We start from the raw sequence: 27,715 nt of genomic DNA on the forward strand, positions 1-27,715 counted from the left end.
CCCTTATCATTGTATACATTAAAAATTGAATAATTTCTAATTGCAGCTTTACACTTTATAGTTAGTGCGAGTTCGCACTAGCAAACATTTTAAAGGGCTGATATTTTTGCTAGAACGATTTTTAAGGTCTCTCCCCTTCTGTGTCTGAAACAAGATCTTTGATAAAAAGGTAAGTCAATTTATTCATAACTATGTCTATAAATAAAAAGAAATAATATAAACAATAATAAATAACATTTCATGTTTCAGTCAAAGTAGTGTATAAATAGCACAAATTTTATAATTATTCACTATTTTTAAACTTTAAATTGATATGATAATATATTTTTTAAATCTATTTTTTATATAAAGAATGGCGGAGGAAGGACGTCTTTACAATTTGTAAAGTTCTAGGACTGTTCTACGGGGATTAGCAGAGGAGTCTGAATACGATGTAGGCAGAAATGTTGACTGCAATGGTTTTAATGAGTTATGTTCAATTATGTTTGTCGTAAGAGTTAACAGTTTCAAAATAAAATAATATTAATAATTTTTTAAACATAAGTAATAAAAGTTTGTTCTTTTCTCTAACATTCTATTATATTTTTCACTATTTTTACAATAATATGCTTGTATATTACAACAATCAGAATGTGTGCTGTATTCCACTCTATATATTTCATACCAAAATAACGAAATTCGGACACATCGGCAAAAATGTTTAATATAATTTTATCGCATTGGCATACTTTTTTCATGAAAAAATGTCTTTAAATAAACAATCGCTTCAGTTTTATTTTAATGAATCTATTTTGAAAAAATTATGATTTTTTTTTTATAATGCATATTTTGTAAGAACACCTTTTTTTAATCACAATTTTTTATAGCGTAATATAATCTCTTCAAATCTTTATATGAAATCACAAAATCCCAATTCGCACCAGTATGCCGTTTACGTATGCTGGGTTGAAGTGTGCCATTTGAGGGTTGATGAAAATTATAAGAGTCTCTCATTTAAAAATAATCCAAGTTGAAAAGTTTAACATTTCAGATTGAAATATTTCAAATCCAGGTTTGGAATTCTTCAAACTAAATCAGTATAAAGTTAAAGAATTCTTTTAACTTTAAACCTTATTTTGATCGTAAAAGGAATATTTGAAAATCAATACAAATTATGTAAGCTATATTCTTAAACAAATAAAGTTATTATTGTTGTAGTTCTTCAGTGCTTGATACTGTTCTTTCCCCATTATTTTCGAAATTTTGATACGACTTTTTGAAGAAATTTATCGAAATTTCATGCGACTTTTCTTGTAATTTTATTCAAAATGCACCTATTTTAAGCGTTTTAGTTGATCCAAGTTTATGACCATGATTCTTGGGTCCTGCACAGACATTTTTTTTAAATGTGGAGAATCTACCATGCCACGGATCTAGCCCTCGAGAAAATAATTAAAAATCTTCACTCTACTATTTTACTAACGAAGTTTCTCTCCTTTGATACTAGGCGCTACACACGTTTCGCTACTTACGTCACAAATTGCGTCGGCGCGCAAAGCTCGACTTCGCCGTCATGGTCGACGTCGTTCTGCCGTCGAGGTTGAACGTCGCTCGTCGTTCGGTCGAATCGTGATTGGACGCGCGGGATCCGGGATCCCTCGAGCCCGAGCTCGAAATCGCCGAGCGAACGAGTTAAAAGCTTCTTCACCGATTTCCATAAAGTTAACCAATCAAAAGATAATTAAGAAGATATATAATTACAAACAAACGCGAGTGAAGAAGGTGTTGTAAAGCCACCAGGCACGGAAAGTTGGTTCGCGCGAGGGGTGTTGTCGCCACAAAAGTGCGTGAACGGAGACTCTCTCGTTCTTCACAAATCTAAGCAGTTGACAAAAACTCAAATTGCTGAGGATCATCATCAATCTTCAATTCAATGAATAGTTCTTGAAGATTCCTCAAAACCTACGAATAATCAACAAGAGGAAGAAAGTGTACAACTGTAGAAGTGTGTTACATTTAGGAAAGGAGAGAATGAAGAATAGTTAGAATTTAAAAAAAAAGAGGACTATTTAGAACATTGGCTGAAGATCTGCATTTGCAGAGTGGAAGGGTGGTTTCTGGAGGCTGGCGCCCTCCTTGTCTGGAGCGGGGCTGAATGTAATTGAAGGCTATAGGTATAATAGGGTCTTTCCTAGGCCTACTGATAGAGTTTACAGCGCTTCGGCGCTGGGTTTGTGCCTTGGATGCGCGTACGGTGCGCCGATAGTGTGGTTTCGCCAGTTTCGCGAGTGATATGCCCATCAGCTGTGTGGAGGCGGGTAGTAACCGTAGATCACGACAGTGAGAGGGCGAGGACTGCCAGAAGCCCAGAACGAGGAGAATTGGAAAGAGCGATTTCCTCGTCCGGAAATGCGCCTCAGGCATGTAAGAAGAGCGATCGTTGACGAAGAAGAAGACAGGGATAGGGACAGGGATACGGGCCTCGGGCTGCAGCAACGCAATGTTCGCGTACGGTTTCGAGATCACGTAGTGGCTGGCATGTAATATAATATGTCGATGCGCGGCGCGCCCCACGTAGCTTCACGGTGAGAATCTGGCGTGAGCGGTGCCGCGGTGGATCGGGGAACATGGCGTCGGTCTCGGCCGAGACTCCAGCCAGCCATGGGCACAGCTTCAGTAAGAAAACCTTTCACAAGCCGACGTACTGCCATAGCTGCACCGACATGCTCTGGGGCCTCATACAGCAGGGGTACATCTGCGAAGGTACCACGCCTCCAACAATTTTTTTTTCTTCTTTTTCCATGTATCTCATCACTTCGTGGTTGATCCATAGATCACACCCTAATTCTACCCCAAACACAATATCTATAGGTCACATCAACAAACCAGACTTGTCCATACCCCATTTTTAGAAAGCCTATAACTCATGTTCTGCATTTCTGATGATGGAGTTTTGAATATTGATGGTGAGTGCAAAGAAGCACTTTTTCAGTGAAGTTGTTTGCTAATAGCTTTAGTTGGAATCTACTAATAAATAGTATGTTTCTATACTGATTTGGGCTGTGCAGAAAATCCGAAGCTGATTGAGACCGGAATGGGTACAGTCTGGAACATTTTTGAAAAATTTCAAAATATTCAAAATATTGAAGAATCTAAAATATTTCAAGTTTTTGAGTTTCGAGAACCACCGTGGCGTGGTTTAGTTTTTCATACACCCCTACTATTAATTCAGGGTCAAATGTTACTTATAATTCATTCAGTAACCATTTGCTTACCGAGTTAATTAGTAAAACTTGGCTTTGAATGGTTAAAAAACCACTAATTATTAGTCGAAATGCTTACTATAAAGCACATTGAGAAAATTGGATTATACTGTTTATGATCTTGGATTTTGAAATTTGGGATACCAATCTATAGATATTAAGCCCTGCTATCTGAATTTTGATATTTAGAACTTTGAATTATAAAACTTAATATTTACAATTGTCTGCGCATTAAATTGTTTAGTATATTTTTTGATTCGTGATCAGCTACAGGAGTTCGCATCTTTTATAAGGTGTATGTTACACTCAATATCCTGTACATTGTTTCTTATAACTGAGGAGGATAAGAAATCTACAGATCTTAAAAAATCATTATTTGCCTTGTTAGAAAACCCGAAATATTTTGCACAAACTCATCAATATTGTACCTACTCTGATGAATTATTAATATATAAATCAACGTACCCCAGCCAATGTATTTATGTCATAAAAACAAGCCAGCTTTCACTGCGAAATTGCTAGAAATGATTGAGTGTCGTCTACGAGAAAGTAAATACTTAGTAGCCGATCTTTATGGTTATTGCTAATGAGCCCTTCTGGACTCATCAAAACTATTCACTGTTTCTTCAATTTTCATTTATTCTTTATACTTTTGAGGATTACAAAAAGAATCATTCTGCACTCACCAGCAAGATTTTACCTCACCGAAAAAAATGGAATACGACGAAACCGTCTCGTTGCTATATGAGTAATAAAATATTTACTTATTCAGTCAATTTACGAACAAGTGTCTCAATTATAAACGTGAGCAATTGCAATTATTGTTGTTCTCACAACATTTTGTTTATACCAACAAAACTTTATGAACTCAACAAAGTATATGGTCAAGCTAAACCTAAATCGAATTTTTCTTGTTTCAAACAAATTTTGGTTCACTCACCAAGCATTTCGCAGATATAAATGAATGTTTTATCGCTTCAATAGTAACAAAATGTTTGGTTGGAATAACCAAACATTTTTTCCATCATAGTTAACCCACCATTATTGATAGACCATCGCAAAAAACAGTTTGACATTGACGCAATACAAAATTTTGTTTAATAAAATTTGTTAGATTTTTCCAGCAGTAGTTATTTTAAACAAATATAAATCATTTGCTGTGCAGTAAACAATCTTCAATCCGTAATAAATATCTAACAATATTAATGATATTTAATATTCAATATTATTTTGATTTAAATTCTGATCAATTGTTGTTTATTATGAGTAGTTGAATGAAAATTATGACTTGTTTGATTTTTTCTATTAAATTATTTACATATTTTTTTAATCATAGAAAATTACAAGAAAAATATACTTGAAACTAGAATTTTTGCTAGAATTGGGAAAATTATGTAAGTATCCCATTTCTCACAATTAAAATTTAGAGAAAATAAGTGGTACATACTTATCAATATATTGAAGGATAAATCTCTAGTTTGTGTAAAAGTTGGTTCTTGCAATCATAAACTTGCATTCATTCCTGCATTCATGAACTATAAATTATTATGTATATTTGATCTACACTGAGAAAACTATATGGCATGAATTACAATATATACCGCAATTCCTGCGCTATAAATCGTAATTATCGCATTATAATAGCGTCAAACCGTGATATCGTACATTGCAAGTTTATACATTATATACCGCATAATTTTGCTATCTATAACGTCAAAATTTAAGTTTATTACGCTATCACATTGTATTTCTTTTTTTGTGATCTCGCGAGGGTTCGACTAGTGAACAAGCGATCACAGAAAAAATTAAAGATTAGGTTTACATCGATTCCAGGTTACCGAAACAAAAATTAACCTTGCCAGATAAACTTTACATGAATCGAAGATAATTTCCGACTTTTAACTTTGCCTGGATAATCTTTTATCTTATAATCGCTCCATTTTTATTCGAGGTGTAGCGATAATTACGATGCCAGCGCTATCCAGCGTCGTTTAACTTCATTAAATTGGAGAGAAATGGGGATTCCCATCTGTCAGTTACTTTTTGCGCTTTTGTTAAATAGTATTCAATAAGTTCTAATTCGTCTACAATAGTGTCATTTATTTCGGAGGAGATATATCAGTAAGAACATTTTTTTCGTGTTATCTGCTACTGATTCTACATGTTTTATCGAAATTTCCTCAGTTCAGCGCGACGCAGCAGACGAGATCATAATTATTCTCGTAACATCATCCCTGGCGGACCGAAGGAACCCAATGGAGCCTCTACAAAGTACCCGTAAAGACCCCATTGGGTCCTCATTCGGTTCCTTTTTTTTTTAAACTAAGAAAAACAGCAAAATCAACTTTTAAATGGTTGAAATTCGGATTCTACGTTAAAATTCCATATACAAGGTCACGTAATAATCGCAATCGTTTTTTTTTTGCAACGGTAAAAAGTTTCAAAAATATAAGACGTATAACGCCTGTTGGCTGCTGGTTACAGGCGATGCGTTTGAATTGTAGCATTCGACAGACGTTATACGTCTTACATTTTCTTAAACTTTTTACCGTTGCAAAAAAAAACTATTGCGATTATTTCGTGACCTTATATGCGGCATTTTAACGTAGAATCCGAATTTCAACAATCTAAAAGTTGATTTTGCTGCTTTTTCGAGTTTTTTAAAAAAGAACCGAAAGGGGACCCAATGGGGTATTTACGGGTATTTTGTAGAGGCTCCATTCGGTTCCTTCGATCCGCCAGGGCTTCGGTGAAACTTTCGCCGAATATGTTTAATTTTTAACCGTTGCAAGTCTTACCTGCAGCAAATTTTAACTTTTTTCTGTGATTTTTTTAAATCTGGTGTCCCGATTTATAGCTCGAATTCACTCATACTTTGCCTTTTTCTCATTTCTGTTAAGGACGCCGTAGCAGACGACAGCAACCAAATTTAACTTCATTTTTTCTGTGATATTAGTGCATTATAATATCGTACAAAGCTCCGGGACCTGCTTGCACTTTATCATATTGCGCTTTCTTGCAATATATAGAGATTTTGCGATATTATTGTACGACATATTTTTCTCCGTGTAGTGTGAAAAAGCCTACTTGCGCATTCACCAGCAACGCTAACAATTATTTTTACTATTGCGGGTATATTAGTTCTGAGTGCAAAAAGATAATTGAAAAATCATTTAGACTTACTTTGTTTTTATTTGTTGATATTTATTATCAACGTAAAATCCGATTTTTGCACCCAATATGATTTCTCTGTCTGCCCTCACTAACTTATTTAAAATTATTATAAATTATTTAATCAAATGGGGTGTACGGCAATTTGAAAAGGTGATCGATAGAAATTTATTAACTCGGTAAATTTAGTTTAGACTCATTAAGAGCACGTTTGTATGTTTAATGAGCGCAAAATTGGGTTTTAAGCTTCATCAGGAAAATTGACCATTTTGAACTAACAAGCATACGTAATTAATTATTATGCAAAAATATCTCGTGAGAAAGTGGAGTTTCTTTTATTTTATTAAAAGGTAACTTTTACTGAAGAATCTACATGAAATAAATTGTCTGTCACAGTAAAACTAAGTTGTAGATTCCGTTCACAATTTTGAAAAATTGCACTGTTTTGATCTTGACTAGTCTCCAATTGTTTTAAACTAAAAATGAATATCCAAATCGAGTTCAAAATAATCAGGATCTTTATCTCTCTGGAATAGGAGCGAGCATCAGTTGTAGATAGTCTCACGTAGAATTGGGAGACAATAAAATGAAATGGAATGAAAGAAAGAAGTTGGTAGGGAAACAAATGTGGCGTAAGGCAATTAGAAAAAGGTGGTCGATAAAGGTTTGTTAACTCGATCGAAGTAGAATGATGAGAAATGGAAATAGGCATTCCGGACCTTGGCTGCACTCTCGTGCAAGGTAAAACTGGCTGACCTCCAACGAGGATGAATGGAAAGTGCTCATTCAGTGTTGTGTCTGGTCTCGAAGCAAAGGGTGGCATTCGTGTTGAAATGCGCGTGAGAGAGAGAGGTTGGGAGGGAGAGGAAAAATAGTGAGAAAGAGTGGAAGAGAAGGTATAAAAGGAGTGGAAGAAGCGATTACTGGGTGAGAGTGAGAGGATAAAGGAGTGGAACTCCAGGTACAAAAAGCACCCCTTTCTACATTCCCTTCATCGAATCAACTTTGCCAGTTTTTCAAATGACCTTCTTTGAGTTAAATGTGCTTCAACACGCATCGACATTCTTCAATCTTTTATCATAATTTCCATATAAACGACCATATCAACTTTCATATAGGGTGAAACCAATATTCATCCATTGATTTATTTACTCCCACGTATGCCATAGAATTCAAAAGGGTTTCTAGATTCATTCAATGGAAAAATTAATATAAAATTCGAACTAGCAATTGAATATCAGAACTAAAAATTGAAGTCTGATCAACACTCGTATCGTTGAGCCATTTTGCTTGATCCTTATGCCATTTTGCCTTATATTTATGCCTATTGTCTCAATTTAAACATTTTGCCAAATATTTTCAAAGTCAAACCTATTTCACCTAATCTTGACCTACCTTTTATTAATATGCGCTTTATTTATAGATAATGTCCTTACTTTTAGGGAGCGTTCACGTATAATATCACGCACCGAGGGGAAGGGGGAGGAATTACTCCATGCTTGATGTCAAGAAAGGTTTTCTTGTTTTTATTAGAAAACTGAAAAATATAAAGTCCATATTACATAGCTGATGATACACCAAAAAAGCGATATTATAATTTTAAGAGTGTCATATTCTTACAGGCATATTCTTCGTAATCTTCTCAATGAAGTAAGCGAAATTCTGATTTTAAGAGTATCTTCTAACCAAAGGGAGAAAATATTATTGAAATGAGAATATGCGAGGGGAAAGAGGAAATGCGCAAACGAAAATGCGCCTTGCTCTGCTCAATCATTTTTTTTAATGTTTCGTACCACGTGCTTTTCGATCAGTTTCCATTTTTGATTGTTTTACCCACTAAGTAGTATAAAACCAATTCGAAGAATAAATCGCGTGCGCACTTTTATTTCCTTCTCTTTACAAAAAATATTAGAGGGAGAAAGGTCTGACGTCACATTTCAACAAAGAAGTAAGATATTCAGGAAAAATACCGGCGTGCCATTTCCAATTTTATGAAGTTAAACCAGCTTCAATTTTACAAGTTGTGTGTTGTGTATAACGTAAAATGGCAAGATAAATAATATAATAATAATTTATATTGTATTATTTGCTAAACAAATATTTTTGAAATAAAAATATTTGAATCTTACTATTGTCTAAGATTAACTATACCTACTTAAGTTTGCAAATATTCTTAAACTTAGTGGGAAAATCTTGAAATTAGACAATATATATTCTTAAGGTAAGAGGGCCTCCATCTTACATTAGGAATATATTCTTGGTGCCTATTTAAGTTGCAAATATTTTTCAACTTAGTGGAAAATTCTTAAAATTAGAATATCGTTTTGTCAGTGTAGGAAAAATTAAATAATTAAAAAATTAAAACTATATCCGTGTGACGTCATATGTGAACTTCCCTTACCCTTTTCCTTTTGGCTGTGTCTAGTCGTCCCGAAAAATTGGGGGAGTTGGAAAAGAGGATGGATTAGTCGTCCCGAGAATTCGGGACGATACTAGCCAAGCTTATGAAAAATACTTGACCACTCATCCCGAATTTCGGGAGGACGAGATATTTCGTTTTCTTTTGCGATATTGCCTCATTATTTCCTTATTTTGGCCATTATGCCCCACAATCGTGCCATCCAATTCAGATTTTACCAGCTTGACCTAATCCTCGTTAAAAAATATCGAATACCTATATGCAATTTCGCCCCACATACATATAATATACCTTCAATTTATTTCCATAATTTCTAACACTCTTTCTATTAATTATTACACTGTGTATTATCCTTGTGTAATTATGCCCCATTTTCTGGCCTTTAGGCCCTATATTTACCCTATTATATATCTACGTTTACCATCCTATTATACTTTCCTTACCTGGGACACGTTGCCCCATCGTTATGTCACTTTGTTACATCCTCATGCCATTATGACATCCCTTCATCATTTTATGCCGTGATGATCCTATTTTATTACACCTGATTCTAATGAAATTCGGCCTCATGTTTATTAAAGAATTTCCATTCCTAGGCCATTTTGCCTGATTCTGATGGTATTTTGTCTCCTAATACCGTTTCTCTATTTTTTAAGACACTTTAAGTCTTTGATTTATGTCATTATGCCCCAGATTTATACTATTAACTCAATACTCTTTGCATGTTGCCATACAAAATTTATCCTTCAGTTTTCCCCATTATTTCGGCCAATCTTTATCACATTTTACCGTAATCCTTTTTATTATGCCTATTTTAGGGTGTCCACCAGGGTGCACGTTTTAGCCAACAGAGGTTTAATTTGAGTTTTGTATTTGTTATTGATTTTTTGTTGTTTTTATTTTCGGGATATCTTGAAAATGCCCGTATTAAACTTATGTTCAAATAAAATTACCCCATTTTATATTATCATCGTGATAAATAATTTACTGAAACTTTTTTACTCTGTTTTAAGAAAAATAATAATTTTTTCTTATTTGCTTTATATTATTCTATAATAAACATATTTTTTTAAATTTACTTATTGTGAGTGGTAACTGGGTCTCGTATGCCATATTCTTATAGATGAATTTAAAAAAATATAATGGTAATGTGATGATAATGTAAAAGCAGATAATTCTATTTCTATAAAACAAAAAAACATTATAAATAAATAAAAAAATAAAATAAGGGACCGCTTAATCATGCTGGATTTGTATTTTTTTTTAAATTACTTGACTAAAAAGGTACACCTTCACAGAAAAACGCTGGTGTTAAATTTGTTGCAGCTCAAATTTCATTAGTCTCACAATGAGAATTTTCAGTCTTAGTCCAGTCATCTGGTCGAAAAAATAGGATGAAGATGGTAATTTCTGGGGCAGTCATTTTTTTCTCTTAAGTAATTCATTTTCGGGTGCATACTATAGGGCCAGGTTCTATGAACAGGTTTTCGGCCTGGAACATGGACATTTTTTTGGTTGAATGTGCAAAATGATACTTTCCATTGGATTGGTGCTTTCCTGTGCATTTGAGAGGTAAAAGGATTCTTACAAAAATTAAAGTAGATACAATTCTGCGTAAAACTAAGAAAAGAACGTTTTTCTGTCACTAATAGTTTCGAAGTTACGGCCTTTCAAAAAACCCCGATTTTTCCCAATTTTTTGCCAAAAATCACATGTTTTTTTTGTTTCTCTGTAGCTCGGATCCTGACGGCCAGATCTAAAATTGGTTAACAGATGAATTAAAGTAGAAGGAAATACCCATAATTTCGAGAAAAGAACATTATCCTAACTATAATAGATCGCGAGTTAGAACCTGCCAAAGGTGATCCATTTCGACCTGAATTTACAGGTAAATTTCTAGAGTTCAGTTTTTTGTGAATAGCTCGTTTTAGGGTTATCACATAAGAAAGTTACTAGAGAATGAATACAAGAGGACTTAATTCTGCGTAAGTGGAAAAAAAGAAAAAGTTCCTACTTCCAATAGGTCACGAGTAATGACCTTCCAAATATGCCTATTTTTGTTGTCGTTTTTCACCGAAAAACTCTCTGGGAATTCACCTGTAAATACAGGTAGAAATGGGTCACCTTTGGCAGGTGCTATCTCGCGATCTGTTATAGTTAGGATAATGTTCTTTTTCGAAATTACAGGCATTTCCGTCTACTTTATTCATCTATTGACCAATTTTAGATCTGGCCTTCAGGATCCGAGCAACAGAGAAATAAACAAAAAAAAACAAGTGATTTTTGGAAAAAAATTGGAAAAAATCGGGGGTTTTTGAAAGGCTGTAACTTCGAAACTATTGGTGATAGAGAAACGTTCTTTTTTTAGTTTTGCGTAGAATTGCATCTGCTTTAATTTTCGTAAGAACCGTTTTACCTCTCAAATGCATAGGAAAGCACCAATCCAATGGAATGTGATATTTTGCATCTTTTCCTAAACCAACCACCAGCTAACTTTACTTTGTTGAATGCAAAAAATCTGGAGGAAATTTCTTTGAACGCCCAGGCATCAATTTCGATGCAGGCGGTCACATATTGACAGGTGACTGATAGTTTGAAGACAGAACTTTACGTTGCTCTGAACGAGAAAAAACAGTCTCAAAATTATGAATTTCTCCTAGATTCTCATAATGAATCTGTGGGGCTCAAATTTTTTGCAACTTAATTGAACATCGATTTTGGTGTATTTTCGAGGATCGGCGTTCTTCTATTTTAGGCTAGTGTGCGTGTTCAGATTCAAAAATAATTTTTTCGCCTTATAAAATGAATCAACTTAGTGTACATATTGTATCAACAAGTTTATCATATGGTATTCGGTGCAATCAACCTCATTTTTGTTTCTTTAACTATAGAATATAGTTATTATATGGACAGACAAATATTTGGCAGGCCCAACTATAATTTTTATCTGTTTTATTCTCTTTGTTTCCACCAAATTTTTAGGTATATCCAAGAATTTGTATATATACATATATATATATATATATATATATATATATTCCATACTGATACTGAAAGAGGCACTAAAGTTATCTTAAGTCATTTATCCCTTGAAAGATCTTAAATAACATTGTTAAAATAAAAGCGTATGTAAGAGATTTTTAGAGAATCATTCGAGAAAGAAAATGAGCCATACAACATTTGGAGTAAATACATCAACTCTAAATAACTAACATTAAACAAACAATTTTAACCTGAAATATATTTTTTTAATGTTCGCCTTTCGCTCTCTTTGAAAAATTGGTTACACTCAGCAATGGTAATATTTTCTTTGATTTTATGAATTCCTTTTAACAATGCTCACTTTTGAACTTGCGATAACTTTATTGTATCCTCAAACCCAAAATTTGACCAAACTTTTTTCGGATCAAAAATTCATATATATTGCTAGAGTTGCATTACTTTATCTGGGTGGCCACATGTCAGGGAATTCAGGGAAATGTCAGGGAAATGGGCAGAGAAAATAGAAATTGATGTTTATCATATTATTTCGCAAGCACTTCCTAATATCAATATAATTATTATTTTTATGTACATTCCTTAAAAATAGTATTCGATTCTTAGTTTTTTATTTGTAGTTATTTGTTTATTGATTGTTTGGATACATTCATACTTCTATGTGAAGCGCAGTTTGCTGGCTTGTTTCACTATTTTGCTTGGCACATCAATGAAACCTTATTCGCTTTTGTAATACTTTCCTGTCAGTGAAATTCGTCTAAATTGCAGGGAAGGGTAAGAGAAATTGGAAAATTCAATATTGTCGCCACCCTGTTCATATTTTAAAAAGTTAAATTTTGGAAAGAATTATTTAAAATAAATAAAACGGCGTCAAATTATTGAAGCTAATGACTCAGGAGGGAGAACAGAGCCTACAGTAGATAATTATGAATTATAAATATTAATGTATGTACACTAATTTTATATCAATTAAATAATCTTTCATTTCTTCTTTTGATTTCCATTTAATGATATTAATAAGGGGGGTAACGCAGGAATTTTGATAGTCCATTAATGATTTCTTAATTCGCTAAGCATAGACACCTATTTTCAGTGAAGCCTTAAAAATCCAATAGAGAGGAAATAAATTAGAGCATTCTCAAAGGTCGCAGGATTCCTTCAAGTTTCATTCATTTGATTCCCAAAAATGAAATAGTTTCGTGCCCTGCATCGAGAGAGAAAGGGTGTCCTATTTATGCCTCCTCCTGCATTAGATCAGAAAGTGGGATTCTGTTTGGATTTAAGAAAAGTCTTGCTTCTATCTTTGGAGCTTCTAGATCTAGAGTGTCGCATAGTTCATGAGCAAAAGAGAAACCCACGTAGAGAAGAGAGCGCGCGCATCGTGGCTCTTGCGAGCATTGATCGTGGGGGTGGGATGATAGGGTGCTCGAAAACCCGTGAGGGATGACAGGGGCAAGAGGGTTGCTGGAGAGAGAAAAAGGAGAAAGAGAGAAACTCGTCCTACAGAGAGCCTTAGAGGCCCTTTTCACTTTTTGTTTTTCTTTTTTTTTGCGCAACCCTTTTTGATACTTACCGATAGGAGGGTCCAATTAGGCGAATGTTTTGTGCCGTTAATAGAATAAAAATTTTTACGTATAAATAACAGTTGAACAATTATGAATTTAAAACGAATTAAATTAAAAATAATCTAACTTTCAATTAAAATAATGTTTGGTTGAAAGAATTAAATCGTTCAATTTTTCATGTTTCTAAATTAAAATTCCTTAAAATGATATAATTTTGAACATTTCTAAATTTATTGATTAAATCTTCAACTGAGAGCATTTAAAATGATAACGTGAAGGCAGAAACCTTTGAACTGTTCAATTTTATAGGTACGTGAAAAAAGTTTGAAAGGAGTATTGAAGCTTTTTAAAAAACCTATAATTGTACCCTGAAACATTTTTTGACAGGACTTGTAATTTTGGCTTCATTTATCGAAAATGCTGTGCAAAAATAAAAGCTCAGCTTTTGAGCCAAACGACGTCAAAACAGAACAAGTTCCAAGGGAGAATTGCAGCTTTTAAACAGTCCTACACATGTTTCAAAACCATTTTTAATAGGACTTGTATTTTTGGTTTTTATTTATCAAAAATAATATGAAGAAAATTGAAAATTCACATTTAGAGCCAAACGACAAGAAGAAACATCATAAATATTGTAACTTAAATCGAAACCTGCGATTTAAACCCCTGGCGGACTAGTTATAAACAGGAACTGCGATTTTATAAATTTGTTTTTAAAAACGTTTCTCAACGCTCCTGCGGCTTTATTGATTACATTCTCATTGCGATAATTTTTCTATTTACATATTGAAAATGTTCAGAATGTTGACTTTTTATTTTAATACAATTTTTTTTTAATTTTGAAAATGCTTAAACTTTTTAATTTTTACCGGAAGTATGTGGTAAACGAACTTGACCTTTATTTTGTTAAAGAATTAAAAAATTACTTTCTTTTAATCGAAAAAATCTTGCAATTTAAATTTTGCGTTTGATACTTGAAAATAAAATCTAATTTTGACGTTATTCTGGAGGGAAATCTAAATTGCAAGTTGCGTTTTTCGTTAACCAAAAAGTGTAAGCTGTTTTTTTCCGAACACTAAAAGTGTATCAAAGTAGAAGTAAATTAAGCTTTTATTCAAGGCTGCGTCTAGTCGTCCCGAATTTTGGGATAAATAGCATTTTTTTTCATCTTGGGCTGGTCATCACGAATTTCGGCACGACTAGCCGGAAATCACGATAAATGATAGTCATCCCGAAATTCGGGACAACTAGCCTAGTCTACTAGCCTAGGGCAACTAGCCTAGACAACTAAACAAAAATTACTACAAATGTTAGTCATCCGGAAATTCGGGACAACTAGCCTATTTTAACCATTTAGCCAATCGTCCTGAAAAAATGCTAATAGTGCAATTATGGTTTATAAAATAAAGTGATATTCAGTCCTCGAGCCGCGACTATTTTTCAGCCTAACCATCTTTAAAATTTTATTTCAATATGCCAGAAAACTCTAATTCCTGTTAATCCATTTACACAGTAAATATCATGGAATAATCTTCGTTCCTGTCGGCACCTGTCACTTCATTTTTCGTTTATAATTTTATCAGATGTTCTACTAATCTAATGAGAACAGGCTTACCACCAACTTATTTTAAATTTTATTACACTAGAGTCGCGGTACTGCGAAATTCAATACTGCGAACTCCCGCTATTGAGTACATTTTTCCCCCGATAGTGAGAATGACGCCATAACCCCTTTACCCCCACTACTCATTTCTACATTTGATGATTTCATCAAATGCACAATTCAATTTGTGATGTCTTTCAACGTTTCCTTCGCTCTATTCATTTTAATAATAATTTTAATAATAACGATTCAAATCGTCACTACAAACTGTCAGGATGTAAACAGTTGACATTTGAAAATAGTAAGTAGTTCGTGGAGTGGGGTCCCCTCATGTGTTCTCCCTATTGAGGGTGGACCTGCGCTAAATGTTCGCAGTACCGCGACTCGAGTGTATTTAAATTTCGAAATATACAGACAAATCATTAGGAATTTTCACGTAAACCATCAGGTAACTTCACTTCTTTAAAAGCTGAGGAAAAAACAATCGAAGTCAGCTGCTAATTGAAGTGAAAATACCTAATTGATATTTTATTTTCTAAACTAACATTATTAAGGCCATGTGAGCTTTACCTCAAAAATTTGGCTCACATGTTTTGCAAAACCAACTAACGTTCACACGCAACGCGATATCGAGTTAAAAATTTGGGAAATTAAATATGACGCACTAAGAAATGTTTTGCTGGTGATAAATTTTTATAATTATGAAAAAAGCAACAAAAAAAAGTTTACATAATAACTTTTTAAATTATTTTTAAAATTTAGGACCACACAAACATTTTTTAGTGCTTCATATTTAGTGTCTCAAATTTTCAACTCGGTATCGCTTTTTGTGTGAAGGAAAGTTGTGGTTTTGAAAAACATGGAAAAATAATTTGTGAGGCTACGCTCACACGTGACATTAAAGTAAACAATGATTATTTTGATTTAAATTTCTTAATGAATAGATAGTTTTTCGAAAGTTTTAAATAAAAATAAAAATGAATTTGTGATGAAAGAAATTATAGGATAAAGTTTCGAAAAGAGAGTATTGGAAAACTTGCTGGAAAAATAGAGATGTTTTGATGGAATCGACCGTCCTCCTACTCACCTCATTCTCTTTTTGAGCTTTACCCGACTAACTCCCAGTGTTATTTTAATCAACCCCTTAAGAAATTTGTAAGGGGAAGAAGTATGACTTAAATTATTCATGTGTCCAGTCAGACGGACGCCCCACCCTTCCCTGCGGGACACTCAAAAGTGTTGTGGTTGTGACTTTCATTATGTCTGTGACCAATCATCCACCTTCTCCAAGCTATTATAAGGTGTAGGAATGACAGCTAAATTATATATATGCAGTCACAAGGGTACCTTTTTGCCCACGCTCCCCCACGAGATACTAAAAAAGGGTAAGAAATTGACTTCAATTACTTCTGTGACCAGTCGCCGGGGTGCCTCCCCCCCCCCCCTCCACGAAGCACTGGGGAAGAGACAGGGGTGTAACCTTACATTATTTCTGTGATCAGTCACAGGGGTGCCGTCCTTCCCCACGAGTCGTTGGAAAAGGGGCAGGGGTGTGACTTGAATTATTTCTGTGACCAGTCACAGAGGTGCCTTCCCGCCCCCACGAGGCGCTGGAAAAGGGACAGGGGTGTGATCTTACATTATTTCTGTGACCGGTCATGGAGGTGCCTTCCCGCCCCTCATGGGGCGTTGGAAAAGGGGTAGTTAGCAAGTCCTATTTAAAGAAATTCTAAACTTTTTACCAAGATATTCCTTATTTTAAACAAAAAAATGTTTTTTACGGAAAAATGTTCATTACGATGTAAAGATTTGGAAACACCAAATCAAACCATTCTTCGACCGAAAATGCAATGTCGTCAAAGTTTTAATTTTAATTCTAAAAATAAATGGAGTTGAATTGCTAGCTCTAATTTGTTTTTATTTTGCCGTGACCGTAAGACAGAAGAAATAATTTTTCTAAAATTCACAAATGTTGATTACATAAACAAAGTATTTTTTAAGGGCCTTTTACTTCTACCTGAAAACATTTTGTAAATTTGTATTAATATTTAAAATAAATAAATAAAAATATAAAATTTTTATAATTTTATCAAGCTTCAGATGATAAAAGTAAGATCCAATCCAAGCGCGCGTGAAGTTTCATAGAAACTTCATAGGGAAGTTTCGAACGAACTTGAGACTACGGTGACACAGAGCAAATATATAAATTGATTTGGGTGAGTTAAAGCTTAAAGGACTACACTTTATAAAACATAACCTAACTTTTAGTTTTATTCGTTTCTGAAATTATTTTCTAGGGACAGCTAGCATTTTTGATCATCTTTGGCTAACTCAAAAGGAGTTAAATTAAAAAGATACATAATTTTCGGAACGACTAGCCAAATTGTGAGAAGTAGCTAGTCATCCCAAATTTCGGGACGACTTGAGACTTCGTTTATTCAAATTATTTGAATGTTTATTCAATGTGCATTTACATGCTGTAAATTAGCAATCGTTGCGCCTAGTAACCATGGAATACCAGATAATGGTTAGTGCATCACATAAGTGCGCAATAAATATTTTTTATTCCTTTATTCTCTTGCATGTGTACACAGAAAAACTGAAGCTAAATTTTGTTGCATGTAAAATTTCCCGCTATTTGGCGAAAGTTTATCCTACGATGGAATAAAACTGTCGTCTGCTAACGGCGTCCTTAACAGCAATGGGAAACGGGTAATATGAGTTAATTCAAGCTATAAATCGGGACACCAGATTTAAAACGACACAGAAAAAACAAAAGTTAAAATTTTTGCAGGTAAGACTTGCAACCCTTAAAAATTAAAAATATTTCGGCAAAAGTTTCAGTGAGGTTAGGAGAATAATTCTGATATCGTCTACTGCGTGACACGGAAGTGAGCAAATTTCGGTAAAACTAGCCGGAGCAAAACTGGAACCAGAATCTTGTTCTGGAACAAATGTATTTTATTTTTTTTAGTGTAAGGGACTGTTTAAATGATACCTTCTGTAACGCACGAGAGTACTAACCTTCCCTCCACCTGACATACCCCCTCAATACAGATAGGGTAAGATAGGGGGATTTTAAGGAATCTCAGTACTAAGTTTTCCGGGTCGAAGGATACGAATTTAGGTTGGAAAATCTAAAATTAAATAAAGCGGCTTAAATTTTGAAAAATTTGATTGAATCTGTGGATTTGCATGACAGTAATTTTGTTTTAACATGTGAAAATTCCAACATTTTACTCAAATTTGAAAGATTTTAATAAAATGGTAGAATTATAATAAAGTGATAACCAAGCGGATTGCAAGTCACGTGACACGAATTTAGAGTAAAAAAATGACAAAGGCTCAAATTTTATTAAATCGGTACATTTCCATATTTCCATGAAAGTCATTTTTTGTCGAGGCTTAGAATATAAATTTGCAGTCGAAATTTAAAAATGGCAAAAATTCACTTAAATTTAAAAAATTTTATTTAATTACTAGTTTTGTATGAAAGTGAGTGCGAGGCAGGTTTTCGAGACATAGAACAGGAATTTGGGGTCAAAATTTAAAAATTCAAAATTTGACACAAATTTCGATTTTTTAAATATAAATCGGTAGATTTCCATAATAGTAATAACCAGAAGGTTCTCCGAGTCGCAGAACATAAATTTTGTTTTAAAATTTGAAAATTCAAAAATCTGACTTCAATTTTGAAAAATGTATTAAATCGGTAGGTTTACATTAAATGCAAAAAAGTGGGGTTTAGCCTTAGACAACATATTTGGGTCAAAATTTAAACATTCCAAAATTTGACTCAAATTTTGAACTTTTTATTGAATTAATTCTTGTTTTGTGATTTGGAGCATCCACTGCTTATCCCGTAATTAATAACATATATTCAAAATTTAAGTCAAATTTAGGAATTTTGACCCCAAATTTGTATTCTAAGACTCGAAAAACTCGCTGGCTATGAATTCCATGAAAATCTACATATTTAATAGAATTTTTAATATTTGAGTCAAATTTTTTAATTTTGGCCCTAAATTCACAATCATGAAAAAAATGTAACCTGATTCAAAATACTTTAGAACCTTCAATCTTTAATCTCAAATTTACTACTTAAGGTGAGCTGATAATTTAAAAAAGAATTCTTCGTCTGAAGTCATTTTTAAAAGAAATCTATTTTTATTTTATTGAAATTTATCTTCTTCTGATTTAAACAGAAAAAAAATAAGTTTCATTCTCTACTTCTAGAGATCTTATTCAAATATCTCGAAAAATAGGCACTCTATGAAAAAATGTTATCAATCAAAATTTAATCGATCTGAGGAGTACATACACTGATGTTAAAATCGGCTTCCCCACACCGCCCCCTGAAGGTGGGGGTGGGGGCAAGTTCGAAATCGTAAATGTGAACCCCTATTTTTTATTGCATATTCGGATTCTTTGGATAATTTTTCTTCATTTTACTGTTACTGAGAATGCACGATTACGATTCTGCAATATATTAACAATAAAAAATACATCATTTTCATTGTGACATGACTCACCACGCAAAAAAAGTATTTTTTAAATCGCTACAGAATCGATGAACGAGTGCAATAAAAACTCGTACATGAAACAAATACATCGCGACGAACATAGGTAGAATCTCCTTCTTTTTGGAGTCAGTTAAATATAAGAGCAATAGATCTTCGAATCTCTTTGGTGATTATTATTTTGAAAAACATGCCAAAACGTATGTCCGTTCTTAAGAAGTAATTATTAAATGATACGTTTACATAAACAGTGTTTGCTGAATATTCCTAAATTTTAGCTCTGGCATTATTGTAGATTGAGGTCAGCGGAGGCTGTCGAAACATTACGAAAGTGCTTACTTTTTTCTTTCCTTAAATACAGTAAATTAGAAAAAATACATTTAAGACAAAACTCATTTTAGTTAGATCAAAGAGTATTCCGAATACTAGTTTAGAATGGAGTATCTAACCGTACGAAAAAAATTGAAATGGTTCTGGTGTATGGAGAAGCTGAAAGAAATCTTGATAATGCTGTCAATCTCTACGCTCAGCGCTTTGCAAATTAGATTGTGTCACGTGCTTCATTTTATTGTAATATTACAAAATTTACTACCGATGGAAGTGTTCAACCTAAGAAAAGGACCCATACAACAAAAGTCACTGGCGAAAATAATGAAATTGCTGTATTAGCTGCAGTGGCCAATAATCCTCGCGTTAGTACACTAGAAATTTCTCGTGATGTCGGAATATCTCAGAGCAGTGTTTAGAAAATTTTGAAACCTAATAAATTTCATCCGTATCATGTCTCTTCAAGTCAAAAACTTCATGGCGTTGATTTCCAAAATCAGGTAGCTTTTTCTCAGTGGGCACGCGAACAAATACAACAAAATCCCAACTTTTTTCGTTATGTATTATTCTCTGACGAATCGTCTTTTACGAACCAGGGAATAGTTAATCGACACAACATGCACTATTGGAGTATTGCAAATTCGAAGTGGCTTGGTTAAGTCTAACACCAGCGTCCATGGACTGTCAACGAATGGTGTGAAATAATTGGCAACGAACGGATCGGTCCCGACATTATCGAAGGCAGCTTAAATGGTCCAAAATATCAAGACATTTTGGAAAATGAACTGCCAACATTGCTTGAAGACTTGAGCACGAGAAGTTCTTGATCGTAATTTCAATGGTCGCTGGATTGGTAGAGGCAGTCCGATAACTTGGCCTGCAAGATCGCCAGATCTCACTTCACCAAATTTCTTTTTGTGGGGCTATCTGAAAGACAAAGTGTACAAAGAAAAACCAACAACACGTGAGAATATGATTGACCGAATTACAAGTGCATGTGCTGAAATTCAAGAAGATACACTTCTCCGTTGTGTAAATTCATTTGAATTACGGAATATTAAGTGCATTGAAGCCGAAGGTCATGATTTTGAGCACTTACATTAATTAAAAGATAATTCCCTGAGTACCCCGAATCGTGATAGGCAAGGGGACTCACGTTAATCGAACCCCCCGAAGGGATCAGAAAACTGCTACGTCCACGTCGTTGTTCCTGGGTTACGCTTGAAGTAGTAGCTTGTTTTAATAGTATTTTCGAGTATTGCAGATTCGTAAGTGTGCATTCTCAGTAACAGTAAAATGAAGAAAAATTGAATTTCGTTGATTACAGCTCCATCTATCGCGAAACGAGAAAATTTTTTTAGACAAATCATACGCATTTTGATACAAAGAATCCGAATATGCAATAAAAAATAGGTGTTTCCATTTAAGATTTCAATCTTGCTGCCACTCCCGGCCCCAGGGGGTGGTGTGGGGGAACCGATTTTAAAATCATTGTCTGTACTCCTCAGAATGAGATTTGAAAGTTTTAAGTTAAAAAAATCACCCTGTATACCCGAGTAAAAATGCTTCGACTTGAGTTCGACTTGCTTATGTCTTGAGTTCGTCTCCAAGACATCGATGCCTGGCTGCGTCTCAAAACTGAGTCGAGACATAGGCCTTCGCCTTACGTTTATGGCCACGATAGGTAAAACGGCGTTTACTTGTCTGAAGTTGAGCCTTGTCTTGGCTAAGACGACGTTTACTTGACTCAAGACGAGCTTTATCTTGGCTGAGATTATCGAAACTTTTTGGGCTCATAAATGAGATTAAAATTGATGAATGAAAAATTTGTAATTATTAAATTAGTTATTTTTAATTCAAAAATTCAGAATCGGTGGGTCTGAACGAGTATAAACCTTAAAAATTCTCTTCAAAAAAATAAAAATTGTAACTTTTTAGAAGTTAATATATATTGTATAAAAATATACAAGATTGTTTGACCATTAATAAAGATTAACTTTTATGACTGTTAGAATGACCCTTTTTGTTAGGGCAGATATACATTAGAAGTTATCAACCGCGCGTGTTGGATTCATAAAAATTCGACTCAAGATATAAATTTATGTCTTCAAGACATAGAAACTTGTCTTCAAGGCATAAGTTGAAGCTGGCTCCGCCTCAAACTGAAACATGCTCAAGTTGACCTTGTCGACTTACGCATGTCTTGATTGGGGGCAATTCAAGTCGAACTCAAGTCGAAGAATTTTTATTCGGGTAATGTCTAATATCTGAGTTTCTCTCCATGCTGGAATTGAAAAAACTGACATTTGTGTTCGTATTTTTCTATGTTTCTTTTTAGAATTAGATTTAATTTTTAAAGGCGAGCGCAGCAAGGAGATTTTTTGTATTATTCTTTCACTTTACTTCAAACATTAAGCTGTCTTGAAAAAGAGCGTAACCCATTTTCAGCTCGCCAGAGCTAGTATTACGGAATTTTTCGAAATACTGGCACTATAAGGCATTTATGTGAATTCGAAAGAATCCAAAGACTTCAACTAAAATCAAAGCTTTCATTGAAATATCTAGACGAATTTAAAAGAATTCTAGTGAATTCAATAAGAAATTAAATAACGACTTATAATACAAATTATCTAGTTTTATGATGAGTTGAGATCATGCTTTCGAGATATTAAATTTCGAAATACAGTTTAAACAATTTTAAGTAAAAAAGTTAGCCGATTCCGAGAAAAACGACTACGAATTTTCAGATTAAAATTTCATGGAATTTAAAAACCGGCTTTAGATAGTGATGATAAAACAAATGTACAATTTCTTCAAAAAATGAAAAGTTACTACCTAGATATAGGGATATTGGATGCGAGTAAAAAAATCTTTAATTAGATAAAATGTATCCCTTCGAAAAAAATCAAAATTTTAATGGCGACATCACATTATGATAGATACGATTTTTTGATCGTATTATTAATAGATCGTATTTTTGTTCCAAAACATATATTTTCTTTTTTCATTAAATTATAATGGATAATAAGAAATATCATTTTCAAAAGGTTGGCAAAAGTTATTGCTACGTTTAAATTTTAATTAATTTGTGACTAATTTTTTAAAATTTTGGATAAAAATTTGGATTTTCTAGTTCTGCACTTGCGACCGTCTTTTCAGTGTACTGCAGAAAAACATCTGTTTACAATCAAATCTATGTAACTTTTATTTTTTAGTGATTCGCAGAACTTCAAAATATCTTCGGATTTTGTAAGACTACGTAATTTGCGTAATTCATGAAAGGCCCCTTATTATGGTTAAAAAGATATTTTTGAATAAAGATATTTTAAATTGCTAAATTAATTTAATTTCTTGATCCTGGTTATTTTTCCGTATTTCTCTCCATACAATCTAACAATGTGAGCTGAAGCACTTATTAAACAATAGAAGTCAGTATTTTCTAACAACTTGAAGGGCACATTGTTTTCCTCAGGTTGAAAAAAGCCCCTCGTTACTTAGAATATTCAGTGTACCTTCTTTTGTTTTTTCAACATGAATTCAAAAGGAGAGGGTCTAAGACTCTAAGACGTTTAAAGTGGGTTTACTGCTTATAATATTAAGCGTTATAGAATGTTTTTATTTACTAAAATCTACATTTTTTCGTGTTTATAGTTCTCATATGAAAATATGCTACGACTTTTTTTGCAGACGACTTTTTCTCTTCCTTCCTTTATTTTTTTCTCCCTCATTTAATGACTATAAAAAGATTGTTTTCTTCACCCTCAGCTATTTAAGGGTTTCTTTAAGACCAGATCACGTCGGCTGTATTTAAGTGACTTTTACAACATGTACATTCACTTTTTTTGCATTATTTACAAATATTATTATGGTATTATTGTAGTATTGTATTATTGTAATTCTAATATTATAACATTGTAAATATTATTAAACTTGTTGGTAATTTTGTAAGTCTGACCCGTAGTTTGAAATAAAAAATTTTAAATTGTAATAACTTTAAGCTTAAACGAAAAGAAAAATTGAAGTGATTATATCATTTAAGGATTATCTCATTTTGGAAGCATCTGGCTACAGTTTTAAAGCTACTTTTTTTAAATTGTTTGATTTGACATTAACTCGTATAAGATTGTGCCATTAAAAATTGAAACTTTTTAATATTTGAATGACTATAATTTTTGACAAATTTACGAATTTAAAGTCGAATTCAAACACCGAATTCAACCGGATTCAAACGTCAGCAAAGTGTAGCCCAATTAGATGCAAAGTTATGAGAAAAAAATGTTGCCATTGAGACAAATATTGACTGAAAGGGAGGGTTTTTTTGGGTTATACCATCGAATTCAACGACTTGTAATGTCAAGAATAAATTTAGCCTCTTTCAAATTTGGATTTGTTTTCTTCTTTGGCGTAAAAAGGCTAAGGTTTCCCCCTTAAAAACCCTAAGATTAAAAAGTGGGCCGAAATTTTATTATAAATAAAAATAAGCGTTAAGAAGTTTTTTTTGGATTTCACCTATTTCGATGATTTAAAATTCTTTTAATATTATAAAAAAAAATGATGTCATCTGTAGTTTTGATAAGGGGGTTTACATCATTTGCCGTAAACAAAACCATTTAAAACATTTTAAGCTTAAAAAATTAAGTTTGAAAGAAAGCTGACGTTTTATCCTTTACAGTAATTATACTAATAACTAGAAGTTTATACGCGCGCTTCGCGCGCGACCCGCTCCTTGACTTGCAATTATTTTATTTTTCAATGAAGTTTAATATGATACCGCGATATTCAGTTTTGCTTTAATAACTTTTATTTGTGCGCGGCTCCGCCCGGCTACCCTCTCAAGATGCAGAATAAATTATTGCGCAACACTAAACATTTTTGTGCAAGCTTAGAAAAAACATCTAAAATGTTGGTGCGTACAGATTTTCATAGAAATACATGGTGGTAAATAATCTCGACTCGAGAAGAGTCCAAGTGTCAAGCCATTTCGAGTGTCCCTAGCACTTGGATGGGTGACCATCTATGACGTACGACCGGGTTGTGTACTCGAATTTTGAAAAACCGGCTAAACACGGGAAGTGGTTTTCTGCAGTTTTCATCTCATCTAGCCAAATGTTTAGGCAACTGAGGGTAATTCGAATAATTTCGTTTGTAGCCGCATTGTCAATAAATTGTATCAAAATTCATACAGACTATCATGAAATTACTAGAAGAAATTAATAAAAAGAAATAATTACTAAAACTAATGAAAATGAAAGTTTTTACTATCCTACAGTTTTAATTACTTTTTTAATTCTTATTAAATATATAGTGCATACATTTTCTTATAAAAACTAATTTGTTTAAAATGTTCAAATGGTTCAAAATCTAAAAAACAGTCAAGTTCTGAATTTGTTTATGAAATTTATTTTAATAATAAATAGTTAGTGTAAATTTGCAAAGTGTCGTAGTAAAAAGTGATTGGAAATACATTCTTTGTTGATTCCGTGAACAAATTAAGCCTATTCTTCAAAAACTGCCTAAACTCTTAATTTTCTCATGAAAGTAGTTTGAATAATAAATCATGAAAATTTAATGATTATAATTAATCGGAAAGATGTTCTTAGTTGAATTTGTAAAAAAACTGACCCTTTCCTTTTTTAAATATACAAATTCTGAATTCTTTATGAAGGTTCTTTAAATAATTAATAATTCTTGCAAATTTAGCAAAACGTAGGAAAGATTCATTGCAAAAATAATCTTAGTTGACTTCGTAAAAAGATTGTGTTTATTAATTGAATAATACCCTTACTCTTAATATGGTTATGAATATTGTTTAAATGAATAATAATTATTATAAATTTACAAGGTATGGTAGGAAACGATCATCGAAGGACATTTTTAGTTCATTCCGTAAACAAATTATGCGTCTCACTTCAAAAATAGCCAAACTATAAATTTGTTGATAAACATTTTTTAAAATAATTAATAATTGTAAATTTTTAAAGCAACAGAGAAAAAAATCATTGAAAAGATATTCTCATTTAATTATGTTAAAAAATAGAGCCTACTCGTAGAAAAAAACCGAACTCTTAATTTTTTAATTGAAATTGTTTCAATAATTAATAGTTCTTGTACATTTACAAAGCAACATTGAAAAAAATCATCTAATGGACCTTCCTAGTTGATTCGAAAACAAATTTACTCGTACGATAAAGGCCACACTCTTAATTTTTTAATTAAAAATGTTTAAAAAGTTAATACATCTTGTGAATTTGCAAAGCAACATAGAAAAGAGTCATCCGATAGACATTATTGCGTGACTTCGTAAAAAAATTAACTCGTAGCAAAAAGGTCAAACTCTTATTTTTAAATTGAAATTCTTTAAATAAATAATAGTTCTTGTAAATTTAAAAAAGCAGCATAGAAAAGAGTCATCTGATCGACATTCTTAGTTGACTCAACAAACACACTGACTCTTAGAAAAAGGTCACTTTTAGTTTTCTAATTAAAATTGTTTGAATGACTAATAGTTTATGTAAATTTGCATAGCAATATAGAAATGAGTCATCGTATAGACATTCTTAGTTGACTTCGAAAACAAATTGACTCTTAGGATAAAGGCCAAACTTCTAATTTTGTGATTAAAATTGTTTAAATAATTAATAGTTCTTGTAAATTTGAAAAGCAGCATAAAAAGAGTCATTGTACAGACATTCTTAGTCGACTCCGTCAAAAGATTCACTCGTATCAAACCAGTTAAACTCTTGGCTTTTAAATTTGAAATTCTGTGAATAATTAATAGGTCTTGTGAATTTGCAAAGCAAAATAGAAAGCAGTCATCGGATAGACATTCTTGGTTGACTCCGCAAATACATTGACTCTTAACAAAAGGGCACTTTTAATTTTTTAATTAGAATTGTTGAAACAATGAATACATCTTGTAAAATTGCGAAGCAGCATACAAAAGAGTTATCGTATAGACATTCTTACTTGAATGTTTAAAAAAATTGACTTGTAGAAAAAAGGGCAAACTCCTAATTTTTAAATTAAAATTGGTAAAATAATTAACAGTTTTGTAAATTTACAAAGCAATATAGAAAAGTCATCGGATAAATACTCTTAGTTGGACTCCGAAAACGAACTGGCTCTTAGGAAAAAGGTCAAATTTAGTTTTTTAATTAAAATTGTTTAAATAATTAACAGTTTATGCAAATTTGCATAGCAAAAAAGAAAAGTCATCGGGTAGGCATTCTTAGTTAACTTGGTAAACAAACTTACTTGTAGAAAAACGGGTAAATTCTTAATTTTTCAATAAAAATCGTTTCATTAATTATTAGTTCTTGTAGATTTATAAAGCAAAATAGAAAAGAGTCATTGGCTAGACATTCTTAGTCTTAGTATTTAAATTAAAATTGTTTAAATAATGAATATTTCTTGTAAATTAATAAAGCAACATAATAAATTAAACGTATTCTTCAAAAAATAGCCATTTATGAAAATTGTTGAAATAATTACAATGTTTGAAGATTAAATAAATGTTTAAAAGAACAAATATGAGCTCCACGCGAATTCGGTACGATCGCTATGAATGTTTACATCCATCATGTAAACAGATCCCTCGAACATGCCTTAGCGCTTTAGAGCTAGCTTTGAATGAAATGCAAGTCAAAATTGTACAATTCAAACTCCAGGCTCGACTTGTATATGGGGCATTATTCCTCAACTGCCCCAACTCAAAAAGTCATGTTTTTCGATTGTCTCTAAATTCCACAAACTTATAGACCAGGATTACGAACCCTCCCCAAGTGAGGGGGGGTTGAATTTTCAACCCCAATGCCTGCAGGGGTAGTTTCAAACGCCTGTAACTTTCTTTCTAATTACGCGATTTAAAATTT

The 27,715-nt window shown here is 32.9% G+C and overlaps 1 protein-coding gene across 6 annotated transcripts in view; it reads left to right on the forward strand.

Moving 5' to 3' along the window:
• The first annotated feature begins 1,502 nt into the window (after window positions 1–1,502).
• The window catches only part of LOC117177806 (diacylglycerol kinase theta), an 86,703-nt gene continuing 60,490 nt past the window's right edge, over window positions 1,503–27,715 (forward strand). For all 6 annotated transcript variants that reach the window (XM_033368743.1, XM_033368744.1, XM_033368746.1 and 3 more), the window contains exon 1: window positions 1,503–2,742. In XM_033368743.1, the coding sequence (XP_033224634.1) occupies window positions 2,607–2,742 (136 nt within the window). In that variant the 5' untranslated portion in view covers window positions 1,503–2,606. The remainder of the gene's footprint in view (window positions 2,743–27,715) is intronic.

This window comes from Belonocnema kinseyi, chromosome 8 (genome assembly GCF_010883055.1).
Source record: "Belonocnema kinseyi isolate 2016_QV_RU_SX_M_011 chromosome 8, B_treatae_v1, whole genome shotgun sequence".
Taxonomy (NCBI): Eukaryota; Metazoa; Arthropoda; class Insecta; order Hymenoptera; family Cynipidae; genus Belonocnema; species Belonocnema kinseyi.